A 26,661-nucleotide genomic window follows, 5' to 3' on the forward strand; every position below is an offset into this window, starting at 1 on the left:
AGGTGTTTGGGAGGTGTTTTCTCATTCATCCTAATGGGGAATTTTTCAAATTTCATTTTCCTACTGCTTCAGCATACGTTCAGCTACAGAAACCGTTCAACTATCAACATGTTCAGCTTTTTAAGCTCTTTCAGCCTTGCACTGTTCAGCTTTTTAGCTGTTCAAGTTTTTCAAATATTAAGCTTTTTCAAAAATAATAGTAATATGGAAGCAAATGTGAAAATCCTCAAATCCTCTTCAAAACTCATCCACTTTCAACCTCTTCTTGTGTTAAAATATTTTCATTCAAAATTGGAAATATGGACTTGTATGGTTATTCGTCTCAAGGCCTCAATTATTCATAAGTATGCAGTGTCATAAATACATCTCTGTACAGGGTGGGGATTTCAACATGCAGCATTTCTTGATGTATAGCCTATTTGTAAAGGGAAATATTGTAGTCTACCTATTTTAGAACATTATTCTATTTTTTAGAACATAACATAATTATTCATAAGTATGCAGTGTCATAACTACATCTTTGACGCTTATAACAAACCAAACCGTTTAAAAATTCGGTTGAAAATTGAGCAAGTTATGGTTATTTAAAAAGTACATGTTTCATTACCAACACAATGTTATGGGTGAGCGAGCTACCTGTACCAAGATGGCCGACCTGTGCGGACGTTCGACTCCGTTGGCCAGCAACGCAGACGAGACATCTAGCCTTTATATATATATCTATGATGATGGTGATGATGATGATGATGATGGTGATGATGATGATGATGATGGTGATGATGATGATGATGATGGTGATGATGATGATGAAGATGAAGATGGTGGTGATGATGGTGATGATGATGATGATGATGGTGATGATGGTGATGAAGATGAAGATGGTGGTGATGATGGTGATGATGATGATGGTGAAGATGGTGATGATGATGGTGATGATGGTGATGATGGTGGTGATGATGATGATGATGAAGATGAAGATGAAGATGGTGATGATGGTGATGGTGATGGTGATGATGGTGATGATGAAGATGAAGATGGTGGGGCCCACAGACGCTGTGATGTGGATGATGTTGGTGTTGGCAGCAGTAACTGTGCTGCTGCTGTTCTGCCTGTTGTTGAGTGGACCAGAAAGTTCCAGTCTGGTACCAGTCTGGTATTTTGCTGAGTCAGCCGGCCTGCTGTCAGTGAAGCGATCAGACGGTCACAGCGTCAGGCTGCACACGATCAATACCTGCTGATCGGGACATTACTGCTTCACTTAATCAATAATTATAATGTGGAATGTTTTCATGTCCTGTAGAACTGGATCAAAACAGCTGCCTTTGTTCTGCTTTGACCTGTAAAGTAATCCAGTACATTTACTCGAGTTAATGAACTTCACGTGTTTAAGATCTTACAAACCTCACATCTGATCAGCCTGATTGATTATTGGTCTGGACTGAGTGAATGAAGGAGCAGCTGGTTCAGTGACGTGTTCCTGTGGTTCTGATTGGATCAACTAACCAGACTTCTGTTTCCTGTCAGCTTCCAACGAGCTCATTGGACGGAGATCAGGTACGAACATCTGCATGATTTTTACTCTCTCTAATCTGATCAATAATCTGGGGGGCGGGGGTCTGTGGACAGGGTCCAGGTGAGACAGGGCCCAGGTGAGACAGGGTCCAGGTGAGACAGGGCCCAGGTGAGACAGGGTCCAGGTGAGACACAGCGTTCATGTTACAGAGTGGTGACGTCACTGACATGTTTCTGAAGAGACGTGGAGCTCACAGTGGATCGTACCAGCCAATCAGAAATGGGCTGAAGCGAGCCCAGTTAGTAGAACAAGCCCACTTAGCTGGAAGCTAACAAGATAGCTTAGGCTAACATGCTATCAGTGTTTCTACAGAAATCAGAATCAGAATCAGAACCCTTTATTAATCCCCGGGGGGACATTGTTTAAAGACACACACACACACACACACACACACACACACACACAGAGGTATTACTATCCATAGAGCTTCTGTGGCTATAAACTTTGAACCCTGCTGGTTTTATTCTGGTTTGTTTGGATCAGGATGAGTGGAGGCGTGTCCGGGCGGATCCAGAAGGAACGGCAGAAGGCTGGAGGTCTGGGCTCAGTCCAGCAGGCTGTACGCTACCAGAACCAGGACTTCCAGGCCCTGAAGGAGGAGTGTCTGCAGAATGACTCTTTGTTTGAGGACCACATGTTCCCTGCAGAACCGACTTCACTGGGCTTCAAGGAACTGGGACCGTTCACTGCCAAAACTAGAGGGGTGGAGTGGAAGAGACCAACGGTAAGAAGGAGGCTACAGCTAACATGTCCCAGGTCATGATACCATGCTAACAGGCTGAGGCTACAGCTAACATGTCCCAGGTCATGATACCATGCTAACAGGCTGAGGCTACAGCTAACATGTCCCAGGTCATGATGCCATGCTAACAGGCTGAGGCTACAGCTAACATGTCCCAGGTCATGATACCATGCTAACAGGCTGAGGCTACAGCTAACCGGTGGATGGTCCCTCCTGCTGTCAGTCTGGGTCTGGTGGGGGGTTCAGGTGTGTGTTGTGTGGGTCTGGTGGGGGGTTCAGGTGTGTGTTGTGTGTAGTAAGTGAAACACTGAGGCGCTCTGTGGAGACACACAGACGTCTCTTTGTCTTCAGCAGCTGACTGTCCTTTGTTCAGTCAGCTGTTTGTCTCTGCTGCAGCTCCAGCTGCTGACAGGCTACATGAACGCAGTCCCTGCTGCTTCCTGTAATGTGATGTTGAACAGACGGCTGTCTCTGATTGGCTGTTGCAGGAGCTGACAGAGAACCCTCAGTTCATCGTGGGCGGAGCCACCAGGACGGACATCTGTCAGGGAGCGCTGGGTGAGTCCCGTCAGCAGGTCACCTGACCTCTGTGTTGTAGAGGGAACTTCCCTGACGACGGTTGCTAAGAGACCAGCTGACCAGCTGACTGTATGATTCAGAGTATAAACAAAGACGGACAGAGACAGTCCTGTGTGTCCTCAGGTTGTCTCTGACTGTCCTCAGCTGTTACCTGCTCATGAATATGCAGATTCAAATGGTTCAGTGGGTTTGGAGCTGCGTGCTGATCCAGGATCAGATAACTGTCACAGTCAAGTTACTTCCAAAATGTAATGTATAAAGTTACTTTACTATACTTCAGTCCGTGTAATGTATTACTGATTAACCAACATGATTCTTCTTCAGTGGTGTTTGTTCAGGCGTCTGAGGACGATCAACTCTTTAATAAATCTACAAACACTCGTTTCAAGTGGTAACTAGTTACTGACACAGTAACTTATAATCCAACTGTATTGTTACTGCTTAAAGCACTTTATTACTTTAGTACCACAGTATTCAGAGGTTCAGTTTTTCATCAGCAGGTTTTGAGACACGTTCAGATCTTCATGTTGAGAAACAGCAGAGAAGACGAACACAGGGCTGTCCACAGACTTTTGGCCAGATGTAAACTTTATCCAGACTTTACGAGCAGCACCTGAAGGCAGCAATCAGTTCTGACCTTGTATTGATCGGTTTATTGATCAGTGAACAGACGTCTGATGGATGGAAACTCCATTAGTCAGAAACATTAGCAGTCTAATGTGAAAGCAGCTAATGTTGTTGTTGATGTTAGCGTTTAGCATAGCATTAGCGTGTCCCAGCAGACCATCAGTGTTCAGGATACTGGAGCCGGGCTGCACTTTAACAGGCTGCTGTTTCCTGTAAACATGTTCCTCCAATCACAGCCAAGATCATCATCAGCTCATGATGTCAGCTCTGATGTCACTGATGGAGTTTATCTGGAAATCACCACAAGAAGCAGTTTGACAGCTTTTATTTTTATTTCTACTTCTTCTACTTCTTCTTCTTCTTCTTCTACTTCTTCTACATTTTCTTCTTCTTCTTCTTCTACTTCTTCTACTTTTTCTTCTTCTTCTTCTTCTTCTTCTTCTACTTCTACTTCTTCTTCTTCTTCTTGAAGTGAGTCACGTCTCTGTGTTACCTGTGTGTGTTTCCAGGTGACTGCTGGCTGCTCGCTGCTATCGGCTCTCTGACTCTGAATGAGCGGCTGCTGCATCGCGTCGTTCCTCACGGTCAGAGCTTTAACCACCAATACGCAGGCATCTTCCACTTCCAGGTGAGACCACGCTCACTCACCTGTTCATGATGCGTTCAAGTGGAACTAGACTTAAGAGTCGTTTTTACTTGCTTGTCTGTGTGTGTGTCTGTCTCTCTGTCTGTCTCTCTGTCTGTCCGTAGTTCTGGCAGTTTGGTGAGTGGGTGGATGTGGTGATTGACGACCGTCTGCCGGTCAAAGATGGAGAGCTGCTGTTCGTCCACTCAGCTGAAGGCAGCGAGTTCTGGAGCGCTCTGCTGGAGAAAGCCTACGCCAAGTAAGATCCAGCACCTGCTGAGGAACCTTCACGAGAAACACAGCAGTTCCCTGTGTGTTCACTGTGTGTTCTCACTGCATTCTCACTGTGTTCCCTGTGTGTCTCCTCTGTGTTCCCTGTATGTTCCCTGTGTGTTCCCACTGTGTTCCCTGTATATTCCGTGTGTTCCCTGTATGTTCCCTGTGTGTTCCCTGTATATTCCCTGTGTGTTCCCTGTATGTTCCCTGTGTGTCTCCTCTGTGTTCCCTGTGTGTTCTCACTGTGTTCCCTGTATGTTCCCTGTGTGTTCTCACTGTGTTCCCTGTGTGTTCCCACTGTGTTCTCACTGTGTTCCCTGTGTGTTCTCACTGTGTTATCATTGTGTTCCCTGTGTGTTCCCACTGTGTTCCCTGTGTGTCTCCTCTGTGTCCCCTGTATGTTCTCTGTGTGTTCCCATTGTGTTCCCTGTGTGTTTCCTGTGTGTTCTCACTGTGTTCCCTGTGTGTTCCCTGTGTGTTCCCACTGTGTTCCCTGTATATTCCGTGTGTTCCCTGTATGTTCCCTGTGTGTTCCCTGTATATTCCCTGTGTGTTCCCTGTATGTTCCCTGTGTGTCTCCTCTGTGTTCCCTGTGTGTTCTCACTGTGTTCCCTGTATGTTCCCTGTGTGTTCTCACTGTGTTCCCTGTGTGTTCCCACTGTGTTCTCACTGTGTTCCCTGTGTGTTCTCACTGTGTTATCATTGTGTTCCCTGTGTGTTCCCACTGTGTTCCCTGTGTGTCTCCTCTGTGTTCCCTGTATGTTCTCTGTGTGTTCCCATTGTGTTCCCTGTGTGTTTCCTGTGTGTTCTCACTGTGTTCCCTGTGTGTTCCCTGTGTGTGCTCACTGCGTTCTCACTGTGTTCCCTGTGTCTCTCCTCTGTGTTCCCTGTGTGTTCTCACTGTGTTCCCTTTGTGTTCTCACTGTGTTCCCTGTTTGTCTCCTCTGTGTTCCCTGTGTGTTCCCACTGTGTTCCCTGTGTGTTCTCACTGTGTTCCCTGTGTGTCTCCTCTGTGTTCCCTGTGTGTTCCCACTGTGTTCTCATTGTGTTCCCTGTGTGTTCCCTGTGTGTTCTCACTGCATTCTCACTGTGTTCCCTGTGTGTCTCCTCTGTGTTCCCTGTGTGTTCTCACTGTTCCCTGTGTGTCTCCTTCTGTGTTCCCTGTGTGTTCTCACTGTGTTCCCTGATTGTTCTCACTGTGTTCCCTGTGTGTTCCCTGTGTGTTCTCACTGTGTTCCCTGTGTGTTCCCACTGTGTTCTCACTGTTCCCTGTGTGTTCTCACTGCATTCTCACTGTGTTCCCTGTGTGTTCCCACTGTGTTCCCTGTGTGTCTCCTCTGTGTTCCCTGTATGTTCCCTGTGTGTTCCCACTGTGTTCCCTGTATGTTCCCTGTGTGTTCCCACTGTGTTCCCTGTATGTTCCCTGTGTGTCTCCTCTGTGTTCCCTGTATGTTCCCTGTGTGTTCTCACTGTGTTCCCTGTGTGTTACCACTGTGTTCTCACTGTGTTCCCTGTGTGTTCCCTGTGTGTTCTCACTGTGTTCCCACTGTGTTCCCTGTGTGTCTCCTCTGTGTTCCCTGTATGTTCCCTGTGTGTTCCCACTGTGTTCCCTGTGTGTTCCCTGTGTGTTCTCACTGTGTTCTCACTGTGTTCCCTGTGTTCCCTGTGTGTTCTCACTGCATTCTCACTGTGTTCCCTGTGTGTCTCCTCTGTGTTCCCTGTATGTTCCCTGTGTGTTCCCACTGTGTTCCCTGTATGTTCCCTGTGTGTTCCCACTGTGTTCCCTGTATGTTCCCTGTGTGTTTTCAGGCTTAACGGCTCGTACGAGACGTTGTCTGGCGGCAGCACCACTGAAGGTTTCGAGGACTTTACAGGTGGTGTGTCTGAGATGTACGAGCTGAAGAAAGCTCCCAGAGATCTTTATCGTATCGTCGGCAAAGCTCTGGAGAGAGGATCACTGCTGGGCTGCTCTATAGACGTCAGTCACACACACTCGCACACACACACACACACACACACACACACACACACACACACACACACACACACACACCATCACCTCTACACAGTGCGAAACATGTTCAGCAGGGATTGAGAGAGTTCATCTCGTCAGCTTGTTGGATGCGTTTGATTCGTCCTCAGATCACCAGCGCCTTCGACATGGAGGCGGTTACCTTCAAGAAGTTGGTTAAAGGCCATGCTTACTCTGTGACCGGACTCAGACAGGTGAGCTCAGCTGTCATCTGACCACAGGAGACTATCTGCAGCAGGATCATGTCTTTGTGTCAAGTTCTGGATGTCTGTGGTCTCTCTGCAGGTGGAGTACCGCGGTCGGCAGGAGCGTCTGATCCGCATCAGGAACCCTTGGGGTCAGGTGGAGTGGACTGGCTCCTGGAGCGACAAGTCAGTGCTTTAAAACAAACAGGCTGTGTGTCGACAGCAGGAAGTGAATGTGTGAGTAATCAGTGTTGTTCTGTCAGTTCGTCAGAGTGGAGCTCCATCGACTCTGCAGAGAAAGACGAGCTGCTCTGTAAGATGGAGGACGGAGAGTTCTGGTAGGTGTTTGCTGGACAGGTACATGTCAGTAACTTCAAGATAAAATATGTAACATATCTATCGTCAGAATGTCTGAAAACAACTGGACTTTTGTTCTACATGTTGGTAAGTTGTGTTCTTACATTATCCTGAATGTTTCTAACAAAGTTCAAATCAGAAATCCACAAGTTTCCTCGAGGTAACAGTGAAGATGAATCCATCTCTGAGCTCTCAGCAGAATCTGATGAGACTCCAGGTGTTTATTCCTCCAGGAGGTCTGGTTCTGCATCCACTCGCTCCTCCAGAGCTGGAGGCTCTGAGCAGCTTCACCCGACCCTCCACACACAGCGAGCGGCAGACGTCTGCAGCATCGTTCTACATTAGAGAGGCCTCGAGGCAGGAACAATGCTGACCTCTGACCTGTCTGTCTGTGTGTCAGGATGTCTTTCCAGGAGTTCCTCCGTCAGTTCTCCAGGTTGGAGATCTGTAATCTGACCCCGGACGCTCTCAGTGAGGACTCCACCAGTTTCTGGAACACTACGATGTTCGAGGGTGGCTGGAGGAGAGGAAGCACCGCCGGAGGCTGCAGGAACCATCCCAGTGAGCGTTTATTAATGAAGTACCAACATTTAGAACTACATTATTAATGAATAGGGAGAATCGACATATTGTCTCCATTACGAGAACTTTCAAAGTTTGACACAGAGGCTGTCAGGGTCCGCTGTAGACTCAGTCTGTAGACTCATCCACATCAGGAGGTCAGTCCGGTAACAGACGAGCTGAACCAGTGAAATAAAAGTGCAGAATGAAACAATCAAACAAGAGAGTCTTAAATGTTTGCGACTACATTTACCATGATGCCTCATTCCTGCAGACACATTCTGGATCAACCCTCAGTATAAGATCTGCCTGCTGGAGGAGGACGACGACCCTGAGGACGACGAGGCTGCCTGCAGCTTCCTGGTGGCTCTGATGCAGAAAGATCGCCGCCGCTACCGCCGCCAAGGCCAGGACGTGCACACCATCGGCTTCGCCATCTACGAGGTCAGAGGACTAAGTTTGACACAGTTTAGAACACTGATTGATCATATTGGTTCTGACTGGATCAATAAACTGAAGACTCTGGTGGTATCAGACTCACTCGGAGACCAACCTGTTCCCTCCAGTCATGTGACACCTTGTGTTGCTTTAGCTTGTTTAGGGTTATTCCAGAGTTCAGGAAACGACGTTCAGACTGACTCAAGAGCCTCAGATTCAGGAGGAACAATGTGGTTCTGTTCTGGTTGTGGAACAGTGGACCAGCTCTTCACCCTGAGGAATTTGCTGGGGGGGGGGGGGCGGGGGGTTCATGGTCATTTGTTCATCCAGTCTTCATGTGTTTTGTGGACTTGTAGAAGGCCTACAACTGTCCCCCCCAGGGAGTACTGGGGGGTTCTACAGGGTAGAATGGGGTACCAGGACTGTTGTGTCCCTGTAAATGTTCAACTGAACCCTGCTAACTAAACCCTGCCAACTAAATCCTGCTAACTTAATACTGCTAACTAAACCCCGCTAACTAAACCCTGCTAACTAAACCCTGCTAACTTAACCCTGCTGACTTAACCCTGCTAACTAAACCATGCTAACTAAACCATGCTAACCTAATCCTGCTAACTAAACCCTGCTAACTTAATACTGCTAACTTAATACTGCTAACTAAACCCCGCTAACTAAACCCTGCTAACTTAATCCTGCTAACTAAACCCTGCTAACTTAATTCTGCTAACTAAACCCCACTAACTAGACCCTGCTAACAAACCCCTGCTAACTAAACGCTGCTAACTTAACCCTGCTAACTAAACCCTGCTAACTTAATTCTGCTAACTAAACCCCGCTAACTAGACCCTGCTAACTAAACCCTGCTAACTAAACGCTGCTAACTTAACCCTGCTAACTAAACCCTGCTAACTTAATCCTGCTAACTTAACGCTGCTAACTTAACCCTGCTAACTAAACCCTGCTAACTTAATCCTGCTAACTTAACCCTGCTAACTAAACCCTGCTAACTTAATCCTGCTAACTAAACCCTGCTAACTAAATCCTGCTAACTAAACCCTGCTAACTTAACCCTGCTAACTAAACCCTGCTAACTTAATCCTGCTAACTAAACCCTGCTAACTTAATCCTGCTAACTAAACCCTGCTTACTAAATCCTGCTAACTAAACCCTGCTAACTTAACCCTGCTAGCTAAACCCTGCTAACTTAACCCTGCTAACTAAACCCTGCTAACTTAATCCTGCTAACTAAACCCTGCTAACTTAATCCTGCTAACTAAACCCTGCTAACTTAATTCTGCTAACTAAACCCCGCTAACTAGACCCTGCTAACTAAACCCTGCTAACTAAACGCTGCTAACTTAACCCTGCTAACTAAACCCTGCTAACTTAATCCTGCTTACTAAACCCTGGCTGATTCTTTTCTTCTGTTTCTTCTTTCAGATTCCTGAAGAGGTGAGTCCTCCTGTCTGTCTGTCTGTCTGTCTGTGTGTGTGTGTGTGTGTGTGTGTGTGTGTCCATCTGTCTGTCTGTCTGTGACCTGTCTGTGTGTCCTGCAGTACCGAGGCTGTCACAGCGTCCACATGAAGAAGGACTTCTTCCTGCGTCACTCGTCCTGCGCTCGCTCTGAGACCTTCATCAACCTGCGAGAGGTGAGCGCCAGGCTCCGCCTCCCGCCCGGCGAGTACCTGATCGTCCCGTCAACCTTTGAACCCTCCAAGGAGGCCGACTTCGTCCTGAGGGTGTTCACCGAGAAACAGTCGGAGACCGAGTGAGTCTGATACCACCAGAGATGTCTTCAGTTTATTGATCCAGTCAGAACCAATATGATCAATCAGTCTTCTAAACTGTGTCAAACTGTTTCCTCTGCAGCGAGATGGACGATGACATCGTGGCAAACTTTGATGAAGAGGTGAAAAGATATTTTCTCACCTTCTGAAGTAAAATGTTCTGTTTTCTCCTCGAAGAGAATAAAAATGTGCCGAAACATTAAAAATGTTTCAGATTACAGAAATGTGATATAATAATCAGATTATCTGATGATAATGTGAAAATTATCTTGCAGATTATCGTCTGACGATAATCTGACGATAATTGGGGCGGCTGTAGCTCAGTGGGTAGAGCAGGTAATCTCATCTCATCTCATCTCATTTTCTTGTCCGCTTTCCCGTGAGGGTCGCGGGGTGTTGCCACTGTATCCCCCTTTTCAGGGGGTTGCGGGGTTACTGGAGCCAATCCCAGTCTACATATGGGCGAAGGCCGGGGTATATCCCTGGACGAGTCGCCAGTTCGTAAACTCGGCGACGATAATCTGCAGATAATCGGCCGCTGGTTCGAACCCCGGCTCCCCTGGGCGGAACCAAGCTACATGCCGAAGCATCCTTGAGCAAGATGCTGAACCCCGAAATTGCAACCCCGCGACCCTCACGGAAAAGCGGACAAGAAAATGAGATGAGATAAGATGAGATTATTTATTTATTTATTCTTTGACCTCAGGAGCTTCCTGTTCTTCTTATCTGCAGGAGGAAGTCTCAGAGAGCAACATCGACGATTCCTTCAGGTCCATGTTCGCTCAGCTGTCAGGAGACGTGAGTTTAGCCCCTTCGGCAGAATCAGTGATCCTGTAAACCAGAAATGTGTTGAAACGTCACGTCTCATTTTCATGTTGTGACATCACTGTTTCTGCTCGGGTCGGAGTCAGGGGCACATTTATTCCCTACAGGGGCGGCGAGGGAGACGGTCAGTACACACAGGCTGTCAGCAGGTTGTTAAATATGCAAATGAGGGTAAAATCTCCGTCAAATTTAACCATATAAACGGCGGTTTTCGCCGACCAAAACAAACGTAAATATTCAGCAGTGTGTTAGCAGTGATATTGTTAGTTTATATACAGTTTAAGACAAAATAACTTAAACTAACTCAACCAACAGACAGAGAGCATCACAACCCGTCTCACCAGCACAAAAGCTTCCCAAGTTTTGCGGGGAAGGTGAAGCTACGCGACTACAGCGTCTTCGTGTACCGTTAATTAAAGTCCCCCCCGCTACAACAGGTGACACGGAACTATGAACACTTATTCAAAAACTTCAGTGAAGTTAGTTTTAAGTTGGATGTTCGACAGACATTCGCAAGCCACTGCAACATTTCAAGTGCACCCGTATTGCAGACTTTACAGTAAACACACGGAGACGGCTACAGCGTGTACCGACTTCCTGTTTTCAAAATAAAAATGGGGGCTATTTAAAGCAGAGATACTGTTTAAAGCTATTGAGAAGCTATTGAGCTAAAATGCTAATATTTGTATTTAAAAATTAATAAAAATTATGAACAGAAGTAAAATGTAAAAACAAGAGGTGTATCTCATGCAGCAAGTGTAGTTACATGATCGCAACTTGATTTTGAGTCAATTGATCACATGACCTGGAAGCTATTGAGCTAAAATGCTAATTTTTACATATAAAAATTGTCTGTGATGATGAACGAGTATTTGTAATTAATGAAAACATTGGTTATTCATTGGGTTGTTGCAAATGTGTGCTGCCCCCTCTTGCCCCTGCGCAGAGCCGGCCTCGGTCAGGAGTCGGGGTCAGGGGTCGAGGTCGGGGTCAGGGTCAGCTTGGTTAGGGTGAGGTAGAGATCATGGTTTGTCTGCAGGAACACGTCTCGTTATAAACATCCAGTGGTCTCACGTCTGACGTGGTCTCACCTCCTCCTCCACCTGCTGACGTGACCGTCGCTTCATATTCATGTATCAGTGCAGAAACATCACCTGCCAACATGTTTCCAGGCGACCCGGTATAAAACTGCACGTTAACACAGAAACATCCCATAATTTGTGTTTTCACTGCAACATGCAAACAGCTGAGATGAACGACCTGTAGACTGCAGCTGTGACAGAGAGCAGCAGGTTAGCATCCAGGCTAACTGTGTGTGATGTAACGCTAACTGCTCTGCTGTCTCTCGTCAGGACATGGAGATCTCAGTCCGGGAGCTCAGAACCATCCTCAACCGAGTCGTGTCCAAACGTATGTTTTCACTTTGGAACCATTAAGTTTAAATCATAGGAGCAGAAAGTTCTGGTCCACGTGACGAGAATCAATAAATCGCTCAAATGGACCGTCTCAGTGTAACATGACTTCTTCTTCTGTGGTCGTTTACAGACAGAGACCTGCAGACTGATGGCTTCAGTATGGAGTCCTGCAGAGCCATGATCAGCCTCATGGACGTATCCTCACTCTGCTGCTGTATGTTGGTTCTGTTGGTACTACTGGTTCTGTTGGTTCTGTTGGTTCTGCTGGTTCTAATTTAATAGGAAGTCTTTGTGAAAGCAAACACAAACAGAAGGCCCCTCAAAGAAAACAGATCAGGTGATTTGAGATTGGATTAATAAAACTGAATGAGGTCCAGACGCTGAGTCCTGCTCAGTGTTCAGGATTCAAACAGGAGAACCAGGCTGACCAAGTCCTTGAATAACTTGTTGTGCTGTTCCGGGTCCAGCAGCTCTGGGTTCATGTTAGCCGTTTAACCTTGTCATGAGAAGCGACATGATGACTGCTGCCAGGACAAACAGTTGAGTTCTGTTAGCAGTAGAAGTGTTTGTTCTGATGATCGGTCCAATTCACTTCTTCTTCACTCGTTGACAACGTGTCGACCTTGATCGGAGCTCAGAAAGACGGCAGCGCTCGGCTCGGTCTGGTGGAGTTTCAGATCCTCTGGAACAAGATCAGGAAGTGGCTGGTGAGTTCTGGATCAGGTGTCGATCTGCTGTGTTCACAGGTGGACCGACGACAGCAGGCAGACTGGTTCTGATCTCCACCTGATCTTCACTGTGATGTTACTGATATGTTGGGTCTGTTAACCTGCTGATGTCAGCAGTTTCATCCAGGTGTGTTTCTGTGTTCAGTGTGTGTCGAGACTTGAAGTGATCTGAGTATTGATTACCTATTGATGACCTCTGCAGGGGATCTTCAGAGAGTTCGATCTGGATAAATCAGGATGTATGAGCTCCTACGAGTTGCGCCTGGCGTTGGAAAATGGCGGTAAATTTCATTAATGTTGATGTGGCCCTGTTTATTAATGATCAGTGATCGGTTTTATTGGTCTGACCTGTGATGTGTGTCGTCCTCAGGGTTCAAACTGAACAACAAGTTGTATCAGATGCTGGTCGCTCGATACGCCGACAACGAGATCATCGACTTCGACAACTTCACCTGCTGTCTGGTCAAACTGGAGGCCATGTTCAGTACGTATCCCGGACCGGACCGGAGCTAGTGAAGGAGCCTTGAAGGTTTCATGAAAAATGTTTGAAATGTTTCTCGTCTGGTTTCTGTCAGAGGCCTTCCAGGAGCTGGACCGAGACGGGACCGGAAGTGCAGAGATGAACATCATCGAGGTACAGAACACCAAACCAACTTCACGTAAATCAGTAAAACCAGACGCTAGTTTGTTGGGAACAGAAACAACGACCAGCTCAGAGATCGTTCTGACCTGACCAGGTTCTGACGTGATCAGGTTCTGACGTGATCAGGTTCTGACGTGACCAGGTTCTGATGTGATCAGGTTCTGACGTGACCAGGTTCTGATGTGACCAGGTTCTGACCTGACCAGGTTCTGACCTGACCAGGCTCTGACGTGATCAGGTTCTGATGTGATCAGGTTCAACACTCAGGTTCTGACCTGACCAGGTTCTTTGCCCTGTGACGGTCCCTGGTTGTTTCTAAATGTTAAACTCAGTCAGATGTTTGTGCAGCGTCACTTCAGAGAGCTGCGTCCTGATTGGTTGAGTTCTTAATGAGATTCAGATTATTTTGACCCAGTGTGTGTTTAAGCCCTGAGTCGCGTCTGCAGGCTGCACTGATCCCAAGATGACAGTTACCTGTGTGACGCCTGACGGTCAAAACTCAGGGCAACACTGACAACATGTGTCAGGAGTTAACAAGCTGAATGACTCTGATTACAGAAACTAACTGAGTACTTTATACTCATGTAAAAGTACCAACACTACAGTGTAGAAATACTCTGAATGACTGAACTGTGATTATGGTTCATCAGTTTAATGACTTCATAAACAAGTAATCAGAGTACTCAAGAGAAAGTGAAAGTAAAGATATCATGTTAAAGTATTACTTTGGTCAAGTGCAAGTCACATGAAGAGTACTCGAGTACTCGAGTAAAAGAATCTGATACTAAATGTAGTTAAAGTAACTGATCACATGTATAATCAGCTGATCATCAATCACTGTTTTTATCTGACTGTTGAGGAAATACTTTCATCTAAACATGTAATCTGTAAAGTAACTAGTAACTAAGGTCATCTCATAAATGCAGTGCAGTGGAAGTATAAAGTACTCACGTAAAGTACAAGTACTTTAAATGTGTTACTAAGTGTAATACTTGTACGATGTACTTAGTTACATTCCATCACAGATAATATTACACTTCGTGTATCAGTTATATTTGTGTTAATACTCTGAGTGAAGTACAAATACTTCACAGTGGTACTTTAAATACACCCTGTGTGTTCTTCTTCCTCCTCCTCCTCCTCTTCTTCCTCCTCTTCCTCCTCCTCCTCCTCCCCCTCCTCCTCTTCCTCCTCCTCCTCCTCCTGCTCCTCCTCTTCCTCCTCCTCCTCTTCCTCCTCCTCCCCCTCCTCCTCTTCCTCCTCCTCTTCCTCCTCCTCCTCCTCCTCCTCCTCAGTGGCTGTATGTGACCATGTGTGGTTAAAGAAGACTTCAAAGTGCCTCCAACAGGAAGAACGACTACACTGTTACACTACAGCTGTACCACACAGTACTGCAGCACTTCTATACAGTACTGCAGTACTTCTGTACAGTACTGCTGTAGTACTCAGTCTTCCAACATGAGTACGGAGGCTCACTGCTGCCAGAACAGAACTCATTTATATACTTCAGACTCGATGCTGTTATTTCATTGATCCTGAATCTTCATTGATTACCAGAGAGGCTCATGGGAGTTGTAGTCTCTTCATCTGCTTGTGTTCACGGCTGCACCAAGGCCAGATATTTAAACATGAATATTTTCAGACTCGGGTGACACAAAACACCACATCTTATAAAGTAACATAAATACGTGTTTATTCATTTGATTCAACATTCAGAGCTTTGTCACTGGTTCAGACTGACGTGCTGGGTGGCTAACAGACGTGCTGGGTGGCTAACAGACGTGCTGGGTGGCTAACAGACGTGCAGGGTGGCTAATAGATGTGCAGGGTGGCTAATAGATGTGGCTAACAGACTAGCTTCTGATAAACCATTAGAGTCACAATTTATTAACAACGTGACAGACATTACTGAGCTTTAATGTGAAAAACTAGCAGCAGGAAGTGCTTTCATTAACAGGAAGACAAAGTGTCTGGTTTTTCATTAAAACTCACTAAACGTTCCTGTTTACGTCTACTTCTCTGTTCAGTTGTGTTGTTTACCTCCGTACCCCTGATCACAGTACTGCATATATACACAGTACTGCATATACACAGTACTGTATATACATCATTAATACAGTACTACAGCAATACAGCATGATTACTGCAGTACTACACCACAGTATCACAGTACTGAGACTAATGCACTGAAGTGTCTCGTGCTGCTTTATTTATGCCTTCAGCCTGCAGATAGAAACATTATCAATAACTATTTATCATCTATTTATTAACGAGACTGAGCTGCTGCCTGCCGCCTCCACCACCACCATCATCATCATCATCCAGCCTGTGAGTCACAGCTGAGGGTGTCCTGTCCCTCAGGCTGAAGGACAGTGAGGAGGCGTTCAGAACTCGGACAAACAAGCGCTGATGTAGCAGATCCTTCATGTTTTCTCTTATTAAAGGAAACAAAACAGCTGATTGTGTTTGATTCAGTGTTTCTCTGCACCTGCATCACGTGACACACACACACACACACATCTGTATAAAGACGCTCGTGTTGTCTCGTTGGAGATGAACTGCGCGTCGCCTGGAAGGTGGACGAGACCAGGCGGCAGCAGCAGGGGGCGCTGACAACAAGCTGCAGTCAGAGAATAAACAGGAAGTCACAGAAGTATTTCCATCCTGTTGGATCCACCTGTAGGGTACCTGTGTTCTGCAGAGCACGGACAGCCATGGCTGAAGAAACTGAAGCACTCCGCCTTGTAAGGCACTGATCGCTCGTTTTGATGAGTGTGATATAAATAACCTTTATTGTTATTGTTATTATTATTATTATTATTATTATTATCATCAACCACACTAAATGTGTGTTAACAGATTCAACCTTCACTGCACAACATGAGATTCATATAATCGAGCATTAAATATAACAGTTACACAGAAAATTAGGATTTTCGACCAAACGTAGTGTTTGTAGTCCTAACTAAGAGTTTGTAGTCCTAACTAAGAGCCAATCAGCTCTCTGATCAGGCGACAGCCAGGTGTTTCCCATCATGCCCTGAGGTCTTGCAGTCGGTGGAGAGCAATAGGTCGCTTTGATCTGGTAGGTTATCGTTGGCGGCGCGTGCATGACGTCAGAGCACGACCGACACAAATCTGTTTAATTTAAACTGCATTTTTTTTTTTACGAAACATTTATCGTCTCTATTACCAAAAATAAAATCTACGAGGCTTTGTCAAAAATAATAATAATAAGATTAAAACAAAGAAAACAATAAAACAACACCACGCGCCGCTCTGATGGACCGGACGCCTCCAAGGACTCGATCAGCTCATCTTTAAACACATCGATGAGGGGGATCTACCGCTCCACTTACAAGTGTGTGTGTGATATGTGCCTAAAACTATAATTATATTGATTAGATCAGACATTTTCATTGTATACCAAAACGTGACCCTTATTAAAGGCTGTGATGTTATCTGGGTCGTCATACATGGAGTCCCAAACTGGGTCAGTACCGGACATGAATAAAACGGAGCTGGATAGTTTCACTGACTGACAGAAGCCACATGGCTCCACCTCCAAAGATCTTCTCTTTAATGTGTCTGCAGCTGGATAACAACCAGTGACCATTTTAAATTGTAGTTCTTTTGCTTTTGGGGAGATTTCATATATTCAACATGCTTGTTTGAGGTTTTTGAGTTGCTCTCGCTTGTTTTAATATTTTTAGCTCTTGCAAGATCATGAAAAAGAGTTTCTTTAAATATATGAACTAACTGTCCCGTATGACTTTACTGCTGCATATTTATCTCCAGTTTGGATTTGTCCGATCCGAATATCTGGTAAGATGATCCTCGCTGAGCTGGTACTGCTCGACATATTTTACTGTATTCTCTATAAGAGCGCTGTATCACGTTTCATGATTGACCCTTCATTATCCATCAGGGCAGCTACAAGTATACCAAGTCTGTGTAAATAGAGTTTTTCTCTTTATTCTGATTGTTCTGTTATTCCATAAGGTGGAGCCAAAGTTATGTGTCAATAACATTTTCCATTCGGACACTAATCTAACCGGCGAGCGGTGTGTGGTGGTCGATTCTGTGCAGGCCTGGCTCATCACACACACACACACACACACACACACACACACACACATATATATACATAGACATATATACATACGCGCCTATCGCCTTGAGTGTGACGTCAGAGTTAGAGGGATGTTTAAAGGGACAGTCCCCTGAGCTCACGTCCTGAGGACAAACTCTTTATTTATATCTGATTATATCTATATTCTGAGAACATGAGTCAGTGATCAGGACCAACATCATCTAAAGATCCTGCAGAGACAAACAGAACAAGTGTTTACACATCAGATCCGCTTCAGTCAGCAGCTCCTCAGAGTCCAACATGTCCACAGTGTCCTCGGCTGTCACACTCCTGCACTGCAGCGGTCTGACAGTCCGCTCCGCTCGGTCTTACTTCTGGTTCTCCCGGCCCTCCTTCCCCTCCAGCGGCCCCAGCAGTACGGCCTGGGCCTCCAGCAGCGTGGTGTCGGTGTTGGCTCCCAGGAAGCGGGAGGTGAGCTCCAGGTCCTGCAGCCGCAGACGGACCCTGCTGCCCCGCTGCAGCTGCTCTCCGTGCTCCGGCCGCCGGCACACGCAGTGGAACTTCCCGCCGAAGTCGATGTACAGGTCGTCCTGGACCACATGGAAGATCCTCCCGACCACCACCTTGTCTTTGGCCGGTCCCATCTGGATCAGTGGGGACCGGCGGAGCAGCGAGGCGAAGGTCTCCTCTTGGCCGGAGGAGGAGCCGCTGCCGCCGGCCGCGGCGCTCTCCGCCTCCCGCCGGAGCTCCGACTGCAGGTCGAAGGCGGCAGCGAAGCCGGACCTGGGTCTGTCCGCGGGGGGCTGCTCGGACCTGGGTCTGTCCGCGGGGGGCTGCTCGCTGCCGGAGTCCGAGCTGAAGGAGCTTCTGATGAGCCTCCTGGAGGTGAACCGAGCTCCACACCTGAGGCTGGACACAACCTTACACAAGGCCGCCATGTTGTCCCACAATGCACAGCGAAGAACACTTCCTTCTTTAACTTCCGGTAGAGAGGACACGCCCACAGCGCCACCTGGCGGCGCCACCTGGCGGCGCCACAGTTTGTTTTCTTCATTAATGACTGTTTATCAACATATGAGGTGATTGATGGGTAATAAACTCATCGATCGGTTATTAACGTCTATAAAACTGGATACTAAAAGAGGTTCAATGTTAATTAGTGGTAATGAATTAAGTTTGCTTCATGTGACCTGCAGCTGTTTGTCAGAAGGTCAAAGGTCAAACAGTGAAGCTGAAAGAAGAGAAACAGAAGCCTTTGATCTTATTAATGTGTTAATGAGCTGGTTCATGATTTATTCACCATTAATAAATCTGTTATTATATATCAGAACATTGAACTCTGCATTTAGTTTTCTTTTCTTTTTTATTATTCAAGCGACCAAAAATAATCTGCAACTAATTTGATATTTGATTAATTATTTCAGTCATTTCAGAGCTTATTGATATTTAATGGACGAACAGCAGCCGGCAGGTGGCGCAGTGGTGACATGGGATGGTGACGTCTGCTGCAGCCGGATGAGCGAAGAAGGGCTGCGCATGCGCACTGTGTGATAGCGGCTGAAGACAACATGGAGGTGTTTGTTAGCGCTCCGAGGTTCAGCTTCTCTCCCTGGATGTTTCCAGACGAGTCTGCGGTCAGAGACCTGCTGAGCCGGTTCACACAGCAGCAGGTGAGTGTTCACACCGAGCAGAGGCGGGAACACAGCAGTGACCCTCTGCGGGCTTTTACTTCACAGGCCGAGTGTTAGCTTCTGTGCTAATGTTAGCTCTTCTCTGAAAGTGACGGACTTCATAGACCAACAGTGAACCGAGAACATGGCGGCAGATTAATGAAAGATGAACCCAGTATGAGCTGTAGACAAAGGGCTGTGACGTCCGGGTCATCCGGCACCACCTCACCTGGGCCGCCCACAGCTGTACTCTGATTACTGTCTGACCTGCAGCTGTACTCTGATTACTGTCTGGCCGAGTGACGCCGAGATCGAAAAGTGGCCAAAGTTATACCGATGCCCAGACTCTTATGCCGCTCCTCGGAGAGGTGTGCCGCTGATATGCCGCTGTTATTCCACCGACACATGAAGGTGTGTGTCGCTACAGACTGTTCTGCTTCTGAGAGACTGTTGGATCGGTACCGCTAATCGATAGCAGAAACTTTGAGCCAACCAACTATAGTTAAAACATATCTCAATGTACAGTGAACATGATACATAATATGCCACAATGGTTAATGTTCGACGAAGTAGATTTTATACGAAGTTATGTATTCTTGTGTTGTCCTAAAGGAAACCTGTCAGTAAGTATTGTTTAGTTGGCTCAAAGTTTCTGCTATCGATTAGTCAGACTGGCTACGGTGGCTGGGCTAACACAGTAGCCATGGGGCTAACACAGTAGCCATGTTAGCTAAGGCTATCTCTTTCATTAGCTTTAAGTAGTTTAATCAAATCAAATCAAATCAAATTTTATTTGTATAGCCCAAATTCACAAATCACAGTTTGCCTCAGAGGGCTTTACAATCTGTACAGAGACGACACCCTCTGTCCTTCGACCCTCGATTCGAGTGAGGAAAAACTTGCCCCAAAAAAGGCCCTTTTAACAGGGAAAAAATGCGGAAGAAACCTCAGGGAGAGCCACAGAGGAGGGATCCCTCTCCCAGGACGGACAGACGTGCAAGAGATGTCGCATGTACAGAGCAGATCAACGAGATCACAATGTATTCAATTATAAGCGATGGTTGACAGGAGTGAAAGTACACAAAGATGTATTACAGCAATAATGATGAAATGCACATGGAAATGTGATTACTAGTGATAACAGTAGTAATGATCAATGGCAAGGATGGTATGTAGCAATGCAGTACGATAATAGTAGTGGAACGTATGTAACAGAGATGTGACTAATGTTAGCGACAGTAGTGGTGGGTGTCAGGCAGGGTCATGGCAGTAGGTGCATCCACGATCAGGCAGGGCCATAGCAGTAGGCGCATCCACGATCAGGCAGGGCCATAGCAGTGGGCGCATCCACGATCAGGCAGGGCCATAGCAGTAGGCGCATCCACGATCAGGCAGGGCCATAGCAGTAGGTGCATCCACGATCAGGCAGGGCCATAGCAGTAGGCGCATCCACGATCAGGCAGGGCCATAGCAGTGGGCGCATCCACGATCAGGCAGGGCCATAGCAGTAGGCGCATCCACGATCAGGCAGGGCCATAGCAGTGGGCGCATCCACGATCCACGACCCGGGCGCGGCCAGGATCCATGGGAGCCTGTAGGACTAGAAAGCACAAGGACTCCGGGGAAGAAGTGAAGTCAGTGACATGCAGAGATGGGGCATGTATACAGGCATAATGTATACAGATGGAGAGGAGAGGAGTTTATAGGCCCAAATTTAGACATATTACTTTGCTATCATATCGCAAGAATCCCACGTGTAATTACTGTCTACATGCCTACATCCCACCAACATAATATCCAAAAGAAACACATAGCCTACGTTCCTTTATTTGCGGCAATGTGTTAAGTTAGCATTGTCAAAAAAGACTACAACAATGTATACATTTCCCATCCAACAGTCTCTCAGAAGCACAACAGTCTGTAGCGACACACACCGTCATGTGTCGGTGGAATATCAGCGGCACACCTCTCCGAGGAGCGGCATAAGGCTCTAGGCATCGGTATAAGCCGCTGAGCAGCAATCGACATACCTTTGGCCACTTTTCGATCTCGGCGCTACTGGTCTGACCATGATTTCCTTCCTTCTTGTGCTCACATTTATTCTCCTCACGCTCACATTGTGTGCTCGCACTGAGATGTTTGCTGCTTTCTTTCAACATGTGTGCTTGAACTCAAAGATCACATGCTTGTGCTCACACATCTTCTTCTTGCACACAGAAATGTCGCTCACATTCACACATGTCCTGTAACATTCATACAGTGTTGTGAGTATTTATGCTATATGACATATATCCACTAATGTTAAATTGAAAAAAATGTAAACTACGATAACTTCAGGATTACTTTAGATGAATTACACATAAATATGCTGGCGGTGACGATTCAAATAGCTGCTAATGTAGTAAATTGGTGCATTTTGAGGGAAGCAGTTTTACAAACAGACCGTATACCTGCCCCTACGGAGCGCTCAAAAAAAGTGCACGCACCCAAGGCGGCATCCGTCATTTGATTGGTCCACACTGTAGCTGTCTCCCTATTGGCTGGTGAAACACAATACTTTAAGCGCAGGGAGGGACAGCCTCGAGTCTGAGCAGACTCCTCAACCTGAGAGGAGGTGCTTGTCCTGAGCGCGTGCACCTCAGATCTGAGCGAGCACAGGATGTATGTGAATGTGAGCGTGAGGAGAATAAATGTGAGCACGAGACGGAAGGAAACATCTCTCAAACTGAAGATCTACGCTCTTGAATGAAGAGAGGATCATTCTTCCATACAGCTGAACATGAAGAAACTCTGAGGATCATTTACAACACGTGTTAATTTCAATAGTTGTCTGATTGTTTACAGTCGTCACATTAATAACACGTTTCAAACCGGCCATCAGCCATCACCATCAGTCTGTCAATCATTTGACCTCTTTTTGTTTAAAAAATGTGTGTGTGTGTGTGTGTGTGTGTGTGTGTGTGTTCGCACGCAGGGAGTTTCTTCTTCTGAGGATTTCTACGTCATCAGAAATGGCCGACTGTCCGATGTGGACGACCTGCTGCAGCAGGGAGCGGTCTATCACCTGCAGCCCCGCCTCTGTGGGGGGAAAGGAGGTCTGACCAGAACCAAGTTGATCTTGATGAAACTCCCAGTAATTGGCTGTCTGTGTCTTCTTCTGTGGTGTCTAACGTGAGTGTGTGTTTCAGGGTTCGGCTCCATGCTGCGAGCTCTGGGCGCTCAGATTGAGAAGACGACGAATCGCGAGGCTTGCCGAGATCTGAGCGGGCGACGCCTCCGAGACGTCAACCACGAGAAAGAGTAAGAGACGCAGTTCCTGCGAGAAGCTCGTCTTAACGTCAGCTCAGAGCGCAGGCGAAGCTGACTGTAACTCTTCTTCTGTGGTTTGTTAGGATGGCGGAGTGGCTGAAGAAGCAGTCGGAGCGCGAGGCGGAGAAGGAGCAGCGTCGTCTGGAGCGTCTGCAGAGGAAACTGAGCGAACCCAAACACCAGTTCACTGATCCAGAGTACCAGCAGCAGTGTCACGACCTGTCAGAGAGGCTGGAGGACTCGGTCATCAAAGGTGTGTGTGTGTGTGTGTGTGTGTGTGTGTGAAGGTGGATTGCCTGTCACTTCTTCTCTTTAGTTCTTAAATATTGGTGATGTCATCATTGAGGGACATGTCAGACATTTTGTTCAGGAGAATATCAAGGCTCATTTTTAAGTGTTTGTTTGTGTAACACTCAATGTGACCACAAGAGGCGCAGTCTGTCAGGACATACAGTCGGATGTCTGATCTTCACTGATCCACACGAGGCAGTGTGACGCTGGCAGAGCCGTCAGGGCTGAAATAAATGAAAAGAAATGAAGACGTGGAGAGTGGTCAGACCTCTGACAGTCACAGATCAACAGACTAGCATTGGATTTTAAAACACATTGATCGTCATGGGTCCGGATGTTGTGTTGTGTGTGTCTCAGGTCTGCAGGCGTCCTCCAGCGGTCAGGTGAAGGCCGCCGACGTCTCGCCGACAAAGAGACCAAACTCAGATGAGAGCGAGCAGCCGCACAAGAAGAAGAAGAAGAAGACTGCGGCGGCGGCGACAGCAGCATGTTTCTGGTGAGCGTCCATCCTCCTGATTTTCCTCACATGTTAACTGACACGTGGTGATGATGAGGAGAACCTTCCTCACACCATCAGGTCATGTTCTCCACCTGTTCAACTGTGACCGGAGCTCTTTGAACCTCCAAGTCATCTCGTCTTCTTCTTCTGTGGTTTAGTAGACGACTGGATAATTAGCTGCTCCTGCTGTTTGTCTCCATCAACCAATCAGCTCAGTCGGTTCTTTCAGACAGAAACCTGATCTTTCTTTTCTGTTGTCATGGTTACAGGACAGGGGTCGACGAGCTGCTGAGCTCAGAGGATGATGAAGATGAAGACGACAATGAGTCTTCATCCACGTCCTCCTCCGGCTGTGGAGCCGCTGCTGTTGTTACCAAGACGACACAGACAGAGGAGGCGGAGCCAGAGCGAAGCAGCAGGTAGACATGAGCTCAGAGTCCACCTGACACATCCAGACACGCCACCTGATTTCTATTTTTATATATTTATTTATCTGTCACATTTCTCTGCAGCTCCTCATCAGCTGATCACACCACTAGACCCTCAGAGGATCAGAGACCTCCACAATCCTCCAGAGACCAGACCACCAGACCCTCAGAGGATCAGAGACCTCCACAATCCTCCAGAGACCAGACCACCAGACCCTCAGAGGATCAGAGACCTCCACAATCCTCCAGAGACCAGACCACCAGACCCTCAGAGGATCAGAGACCTCCACAATCCTCCAGAGACCAGACCACCAGACCCTCAGAGGATCAGAGACCTCCACAATCCTCCAGAGACCAGACCATCAGACCCTCAGAGGATCAGAAACCTCCAGAAGCTCCTAAGCCACCAGAGGAGTCCAGCTGTTCGTCTCAGCAGCAGGTCAGTAATTTGTCCTCTGTGTGCTGCCGTAGCTTCCTCTCTGTCCATCCCATAATATGTGAAGCGCAACTGGACACTGTTCAGAGATGGCGTCCTCAGACGTGTGGATGTTCCTCTGTGTAGTAGCGGGTCCCTCAGAGTCTCAGCAGTCCTGAGCCTTCATTGTTTTGTTCGTCCTTCAGCACAGACGGCTGCCATGTTTAAATCAGACCAGACGAGTCTTGGTCCTGGTTTTACGCCATGATAACTAATTTATTTTTTAATTGTTCTTTGAACAGCTGGACTACATGATGTCATGAGGAATATAATGTACACGCTGTGTTAGCAGTGTACCACACTAAGGCCTGCCTGTCAAATGTAAATCATTTATGAACAATATCAATGTAACTGTGTGATGGTCATGTAGCTGTGTGTGATGGTCATGTAGCTGTGTGACGGTCATGTAGCTGTGTGTGATGGTCATGTAGCTGTGTGTGATGGTCATGTAGCTGTGTGACGGTCATGTAGCTGTGTGTGACGGTCATGTAGCTGTGTGTGACGGTCATGTAGCTGTGTGTGATGGTCATGTAGCTGTGTGTGATGGTCATGTAGCTGTGTGTGATGGTCATGTAGCTGTGTGTGATGGTCATGTAGCTGTGTGTGATGGTCATGTAGCTGTGTGTGACGGTCATGTAGCTGTGTGTGATGGTCATGTAGCTGTGTGTGATGGTCATGTAGCTGTGTGTGATGGTCATGTAGCTGTGTGTGATGGTCATGTAGCTGTGTGACGGTCATGTAGCTGTGACGGTCATGTAGCTGTGTGTGACGGTCATGTAGCTGTGTGTGACGGTCATGTAGCTGTGACGGTCATGTAGCTGTGTGTGACGGTCATGTAGCTGTGTGTGACGGTCATGTAGCTGTGTGTGACGGTCATGTAGCTGTGTGTCACCACTGAATGAGGTCACATGTCTGATGACTTCAGTGTATCAGCAGGTGTCCTGGTGTCTTTTAATTGGCTGCAGGATTGGATGAACATTAAACTGAAGTCTGGCGTTTGTCTCTGCAGCAGCAGCAGCAGCAGCAGCAGCAGGGTCGGTCTCTGCTGGACTTCTCCTCGGTCTCATCTGTGGACCAGCTCCAGTCTCTGGGTCTGGACGTCCTGAAAGAGGAACTGATGTCTCGAGGTTTGAAGTGCGGGGGAACGCTGACGGAGCGCGCTGCCCGACTCTTCTCCATCAGAGGACTGACACCAGATCAGATTGACCCGGCATTGCTTGCCAAACCGGCCAAGCCTAAGAGGAAGTGAAGAGGTCAGAGGTCACAGCTGATCTGACCCCCAGGAGCAGTCCCACATATTCCCATGGCAGCCAGATTGGTTGTTGTGTTCTGTCGCTGGACTCGCCTGCTTCTTCATTTTTCTTCTTTCTTTTTTCCTGGACGGCTCAAACCTCTGAGGAGGACTGTGAGCTGTGGTTTGAGTTTCATCGATGGACATGAGACTTTCTGAAAATGATCCTTTAGATTTTTATCAGTTTGAGCTGCAGATCATTAACGTTGGTTTGTCCAATAGCGAGGCAGAGTCCCACCCCTACTGGTGTGCCTCGATTTCTTTTTAAAAATGAAGCTGGGTGACATATTTTTGTAGCTAGCCCTGAAGTTAGCATTGGCCTGGTTCCCTCTATGGAACTTTTGGATGATTGCAGAAAATAATCTAACACAAGTTTTATGATATTAACATGTTTTTTCTTCAACAGGATTATCGTCATGACACAATTCAAACAGCATGAAAACATATTTCATCTCTCTGTGTTACTACTGGACTTATTTTTTCTGAAATCAGGTCCCATGGTGGGACGTCACTTCTGTAGAACGTCTGCGGTTCATCTTCTGCTCAGTTTTGTCTGGAAAAAAATCTACATTTTAATAATTACAAATACTTGATGTAATTTGATTTTGTTCTTAAATTTGATTTAAACTGAATGTTTTAATTAAAATGTCTAAAACAAATGACAGTTGTTCATCATTTGTAATTAACATTCAGGGACTGTAGGTATTATCAGTTTGATGTTTCAGGAAGTTGCATCAAGCAGCACTGAGAACAAAAGGGAGTAATGGTGTCTCAGTGACTCGGTGGCATATGCCACTTTTGGCCTAGTGGCATATGCCACTAACTGAATTTTTTTTTTTATTGAAGTGACTGAAACAAACAACAGTTTTTCATTATTTCTCGGTAGCATTCAGGGACTGTAGGCATTTTCTGTTTCAGGAAGATAAAAAGAATATTTGACCCAAAAAGGAAGATTCTGCCCCGAGATCCCAAACTGATATGAAAGGACTTCATTTAGACCATTTTTAAAGCAGCACTGAGATCTAAGGTGACTGATGGTGTGCGAACAGTGACTAATGCCGCGTTCCAGTTATATGGGAGACCACTCGCCCGAGTTGCTCTTACGTGAGAATGTGACGTCATTTCTGGGCTTGTCGCACTTTTAGCGTTCCCGCTTGTCATCGCTACACGACAAGTCAGAAGAACATGGACGCCATCAGGGCAGTAGCAAGC

At 46.7% G+C, this 26,661-nt stretch overlaps 3 protein-coding genes across 6 annotated transcripts in view; 2 read left to right on the forward strand and 1 right to left on the reverse strand.

The window, feature by feature from the left end:
* The window catches only part of LOC311274234 (calpain-1 catalytic subunit-like), an 18,842-nt gene extending 2,991 nt beyond the window's left edge, over positions 1–15,851 (forward strand). Inside the window, exons 2-23 of one of the 3 annotated variants that reach the window (XM_084381750.1) lie at positions 1,525–1,554; positions 2,057–2,297; positions 2,804–2,873; positions 4,031–4,149; positions 4,272–4,405; positions 6,232–6,400; positions 6,565–6,648; positions 6,740–6,825; positions 6,903–6,977; positions 7,397–7,557; positions 7,832–8,001; positions 9,436–9,447; positions 9,552–9,763; positions 9,865–9,904; positions 10,515–10,580; positions 11,960–12,017; positions 12,153–12,217; positions 12,661–12,729; positions 12,953–13,031; positions 13,121–13,234; positions 13,326–13,384; positions 14,689–15,851. In XM_084381750.1, coding sequence (XP_084237876.1) covers positions 2,058–2,297; positions 2,804–2,873; positions 4,031–4,149; positions 4,272–4,405; positions 6,232–6,400; positions 6,565–6,648; positions 6,740–6,825; positions 6,903–6,977; positions 7,397–7,557; positions 7,832–8,001; positions 9,436–9,447; positions 9,552–9,763; positions 9,865–9,904; positions 10,515–10,580; positions 11,960–12,017; positions 12,153–12,217; positions 12,661–12,729; positions 12,953–13,031; positions 13,121–13,234; positions 13,326–13,384; positions 14,689–14,715 — 2,109 coding nt within the window. In that variant the 5' untranslated portion in view covers positions 1,525–1,554; position 2,057 and the 3' untranslated portion in view covers positions 14,716–15,851. Of the gene's footprint in view, positions 1–1,524; positions 1,555–2,056; positions 2,298–2,803; positions 2,874–2,985; positions 3,143–4,030; positions 4,150–4,271; positions 4,406–6,231; positions 6,401–6,564; positions 6,649–6,739; positions 6,826–6,902; positions 6,978–7,396; positions 7,558–7,831; positions 8,002–9,435; positions 9,448–9,551; positions 9,764–9,864; positions 9,905–10,514; positions 10,581–11,959; positions 12,018–12,152; positions 12,218–12,660; positions 12,730–12,952; positions 13,032–13,120; positions 13,235–13,325; positions 13,385–14,688 lie in introns of those variants that run through there. The other 2 variants (XM_084381751.1, XM_084381752.1) reach the window with 2 other exon arrangements.
* Positions 15,852–16,166: 315 nt separating this feature from the next.
* On the reverse strand, positions 16,167–18,464 carry mrps28 (mitochondrial ribosomal protein S28). Its single transcript, XM_084381887.1, has one exon. The coding sequence runs from the start codon at positions 18,422–18,424 to the stop codon at positions 17,855–17,857; it is 570 nt and encodes a 189-aa protein (XP_084238013.1). The 5' UTR covers positions 18,425–18,464; the 3' UTR covers positions 16,167–17,854.
* Positions 18,465–19,010: 546 nt separating this feature from the next.
* On the forward strand, positions 19,011–26,108 carry sde2 (SDE2 telomere maintenance homolog (S. pombe)). 2 transcript variants are annotated; one of them, XM_084381804.1, is made up of 8 exons: positions 19,011–19,156; positions 22,131–22,251; positions 22,345–22,456; positions 22,549–22,718; positions 23,114–23,252; positions 23,525–23,674; positions 23,768–24,122; positions 25,168–26,108. In XM_084381804.1, exons 1-8 carry the CDS (start codon positions 19,055–19,057, stop codon positions 25,405–25,407), a joined length of 1,389 nt encoding a protein of 462 aa, XP_084237930.1. In that variant the 5' UTR covers positions 19,011–19,054; the 3' UTR covers positions 25,408–26,108. The 2 variants fall into 2 exon arrangements, with proteins under 2 accessions (XP_084237930.1, XP_084237931.1); XM_084381805.1 differs by having other exon boundaries at positions 25,171–26,108.
* Positions 26,109–26,661: the final 553 nt, after the last annotated feature.

The sequence above is a fragment of the Pagrus pagrus genome (genome assembly GCF_965226575.1).
Source record: "Pagrus pagrus genome assembly, chromosome: 2".
Classification (NCBI taxonomy): Eukaryota; Metazoa; Chordata; class Actinopteri; order Spariformes; family Sparidae; genus Pagrus; species Pagrus pagrus.

Bases quoted from the DNA above. Each gene is read 5' to 3' on its own strand.
- sde2 (XM_084381804.1), top strand. From the start codon at position 19,055: ATGGAGGTGTTTGTTAGCGCTCCGAGGTTCAGCTTCTCTCCCTGGATG. The intron at 22,252-22,344 runs GTCTGACCAGAA...TGTGTGTTTCAG, and splicing joins CCTCTGTGGGGGGAAAGGAG to GGTTCGGCTCCATGCTGCGA. The intron at 23,675-23,767 runs GTAGACATGAGC...ATTTCTCTGCAG, and splicing joins GAGCCAGAGCGAAGCAGCAG to CTCCTCATCAGCTGATCACA.
- mrps28 (XM_084381887.1), bottom strand. From the start codon at position 18,424: ATGGCGGCCTTGTGTAAGGTTGTGTCCAGCCTCAGGTGTGGAGCTCGG.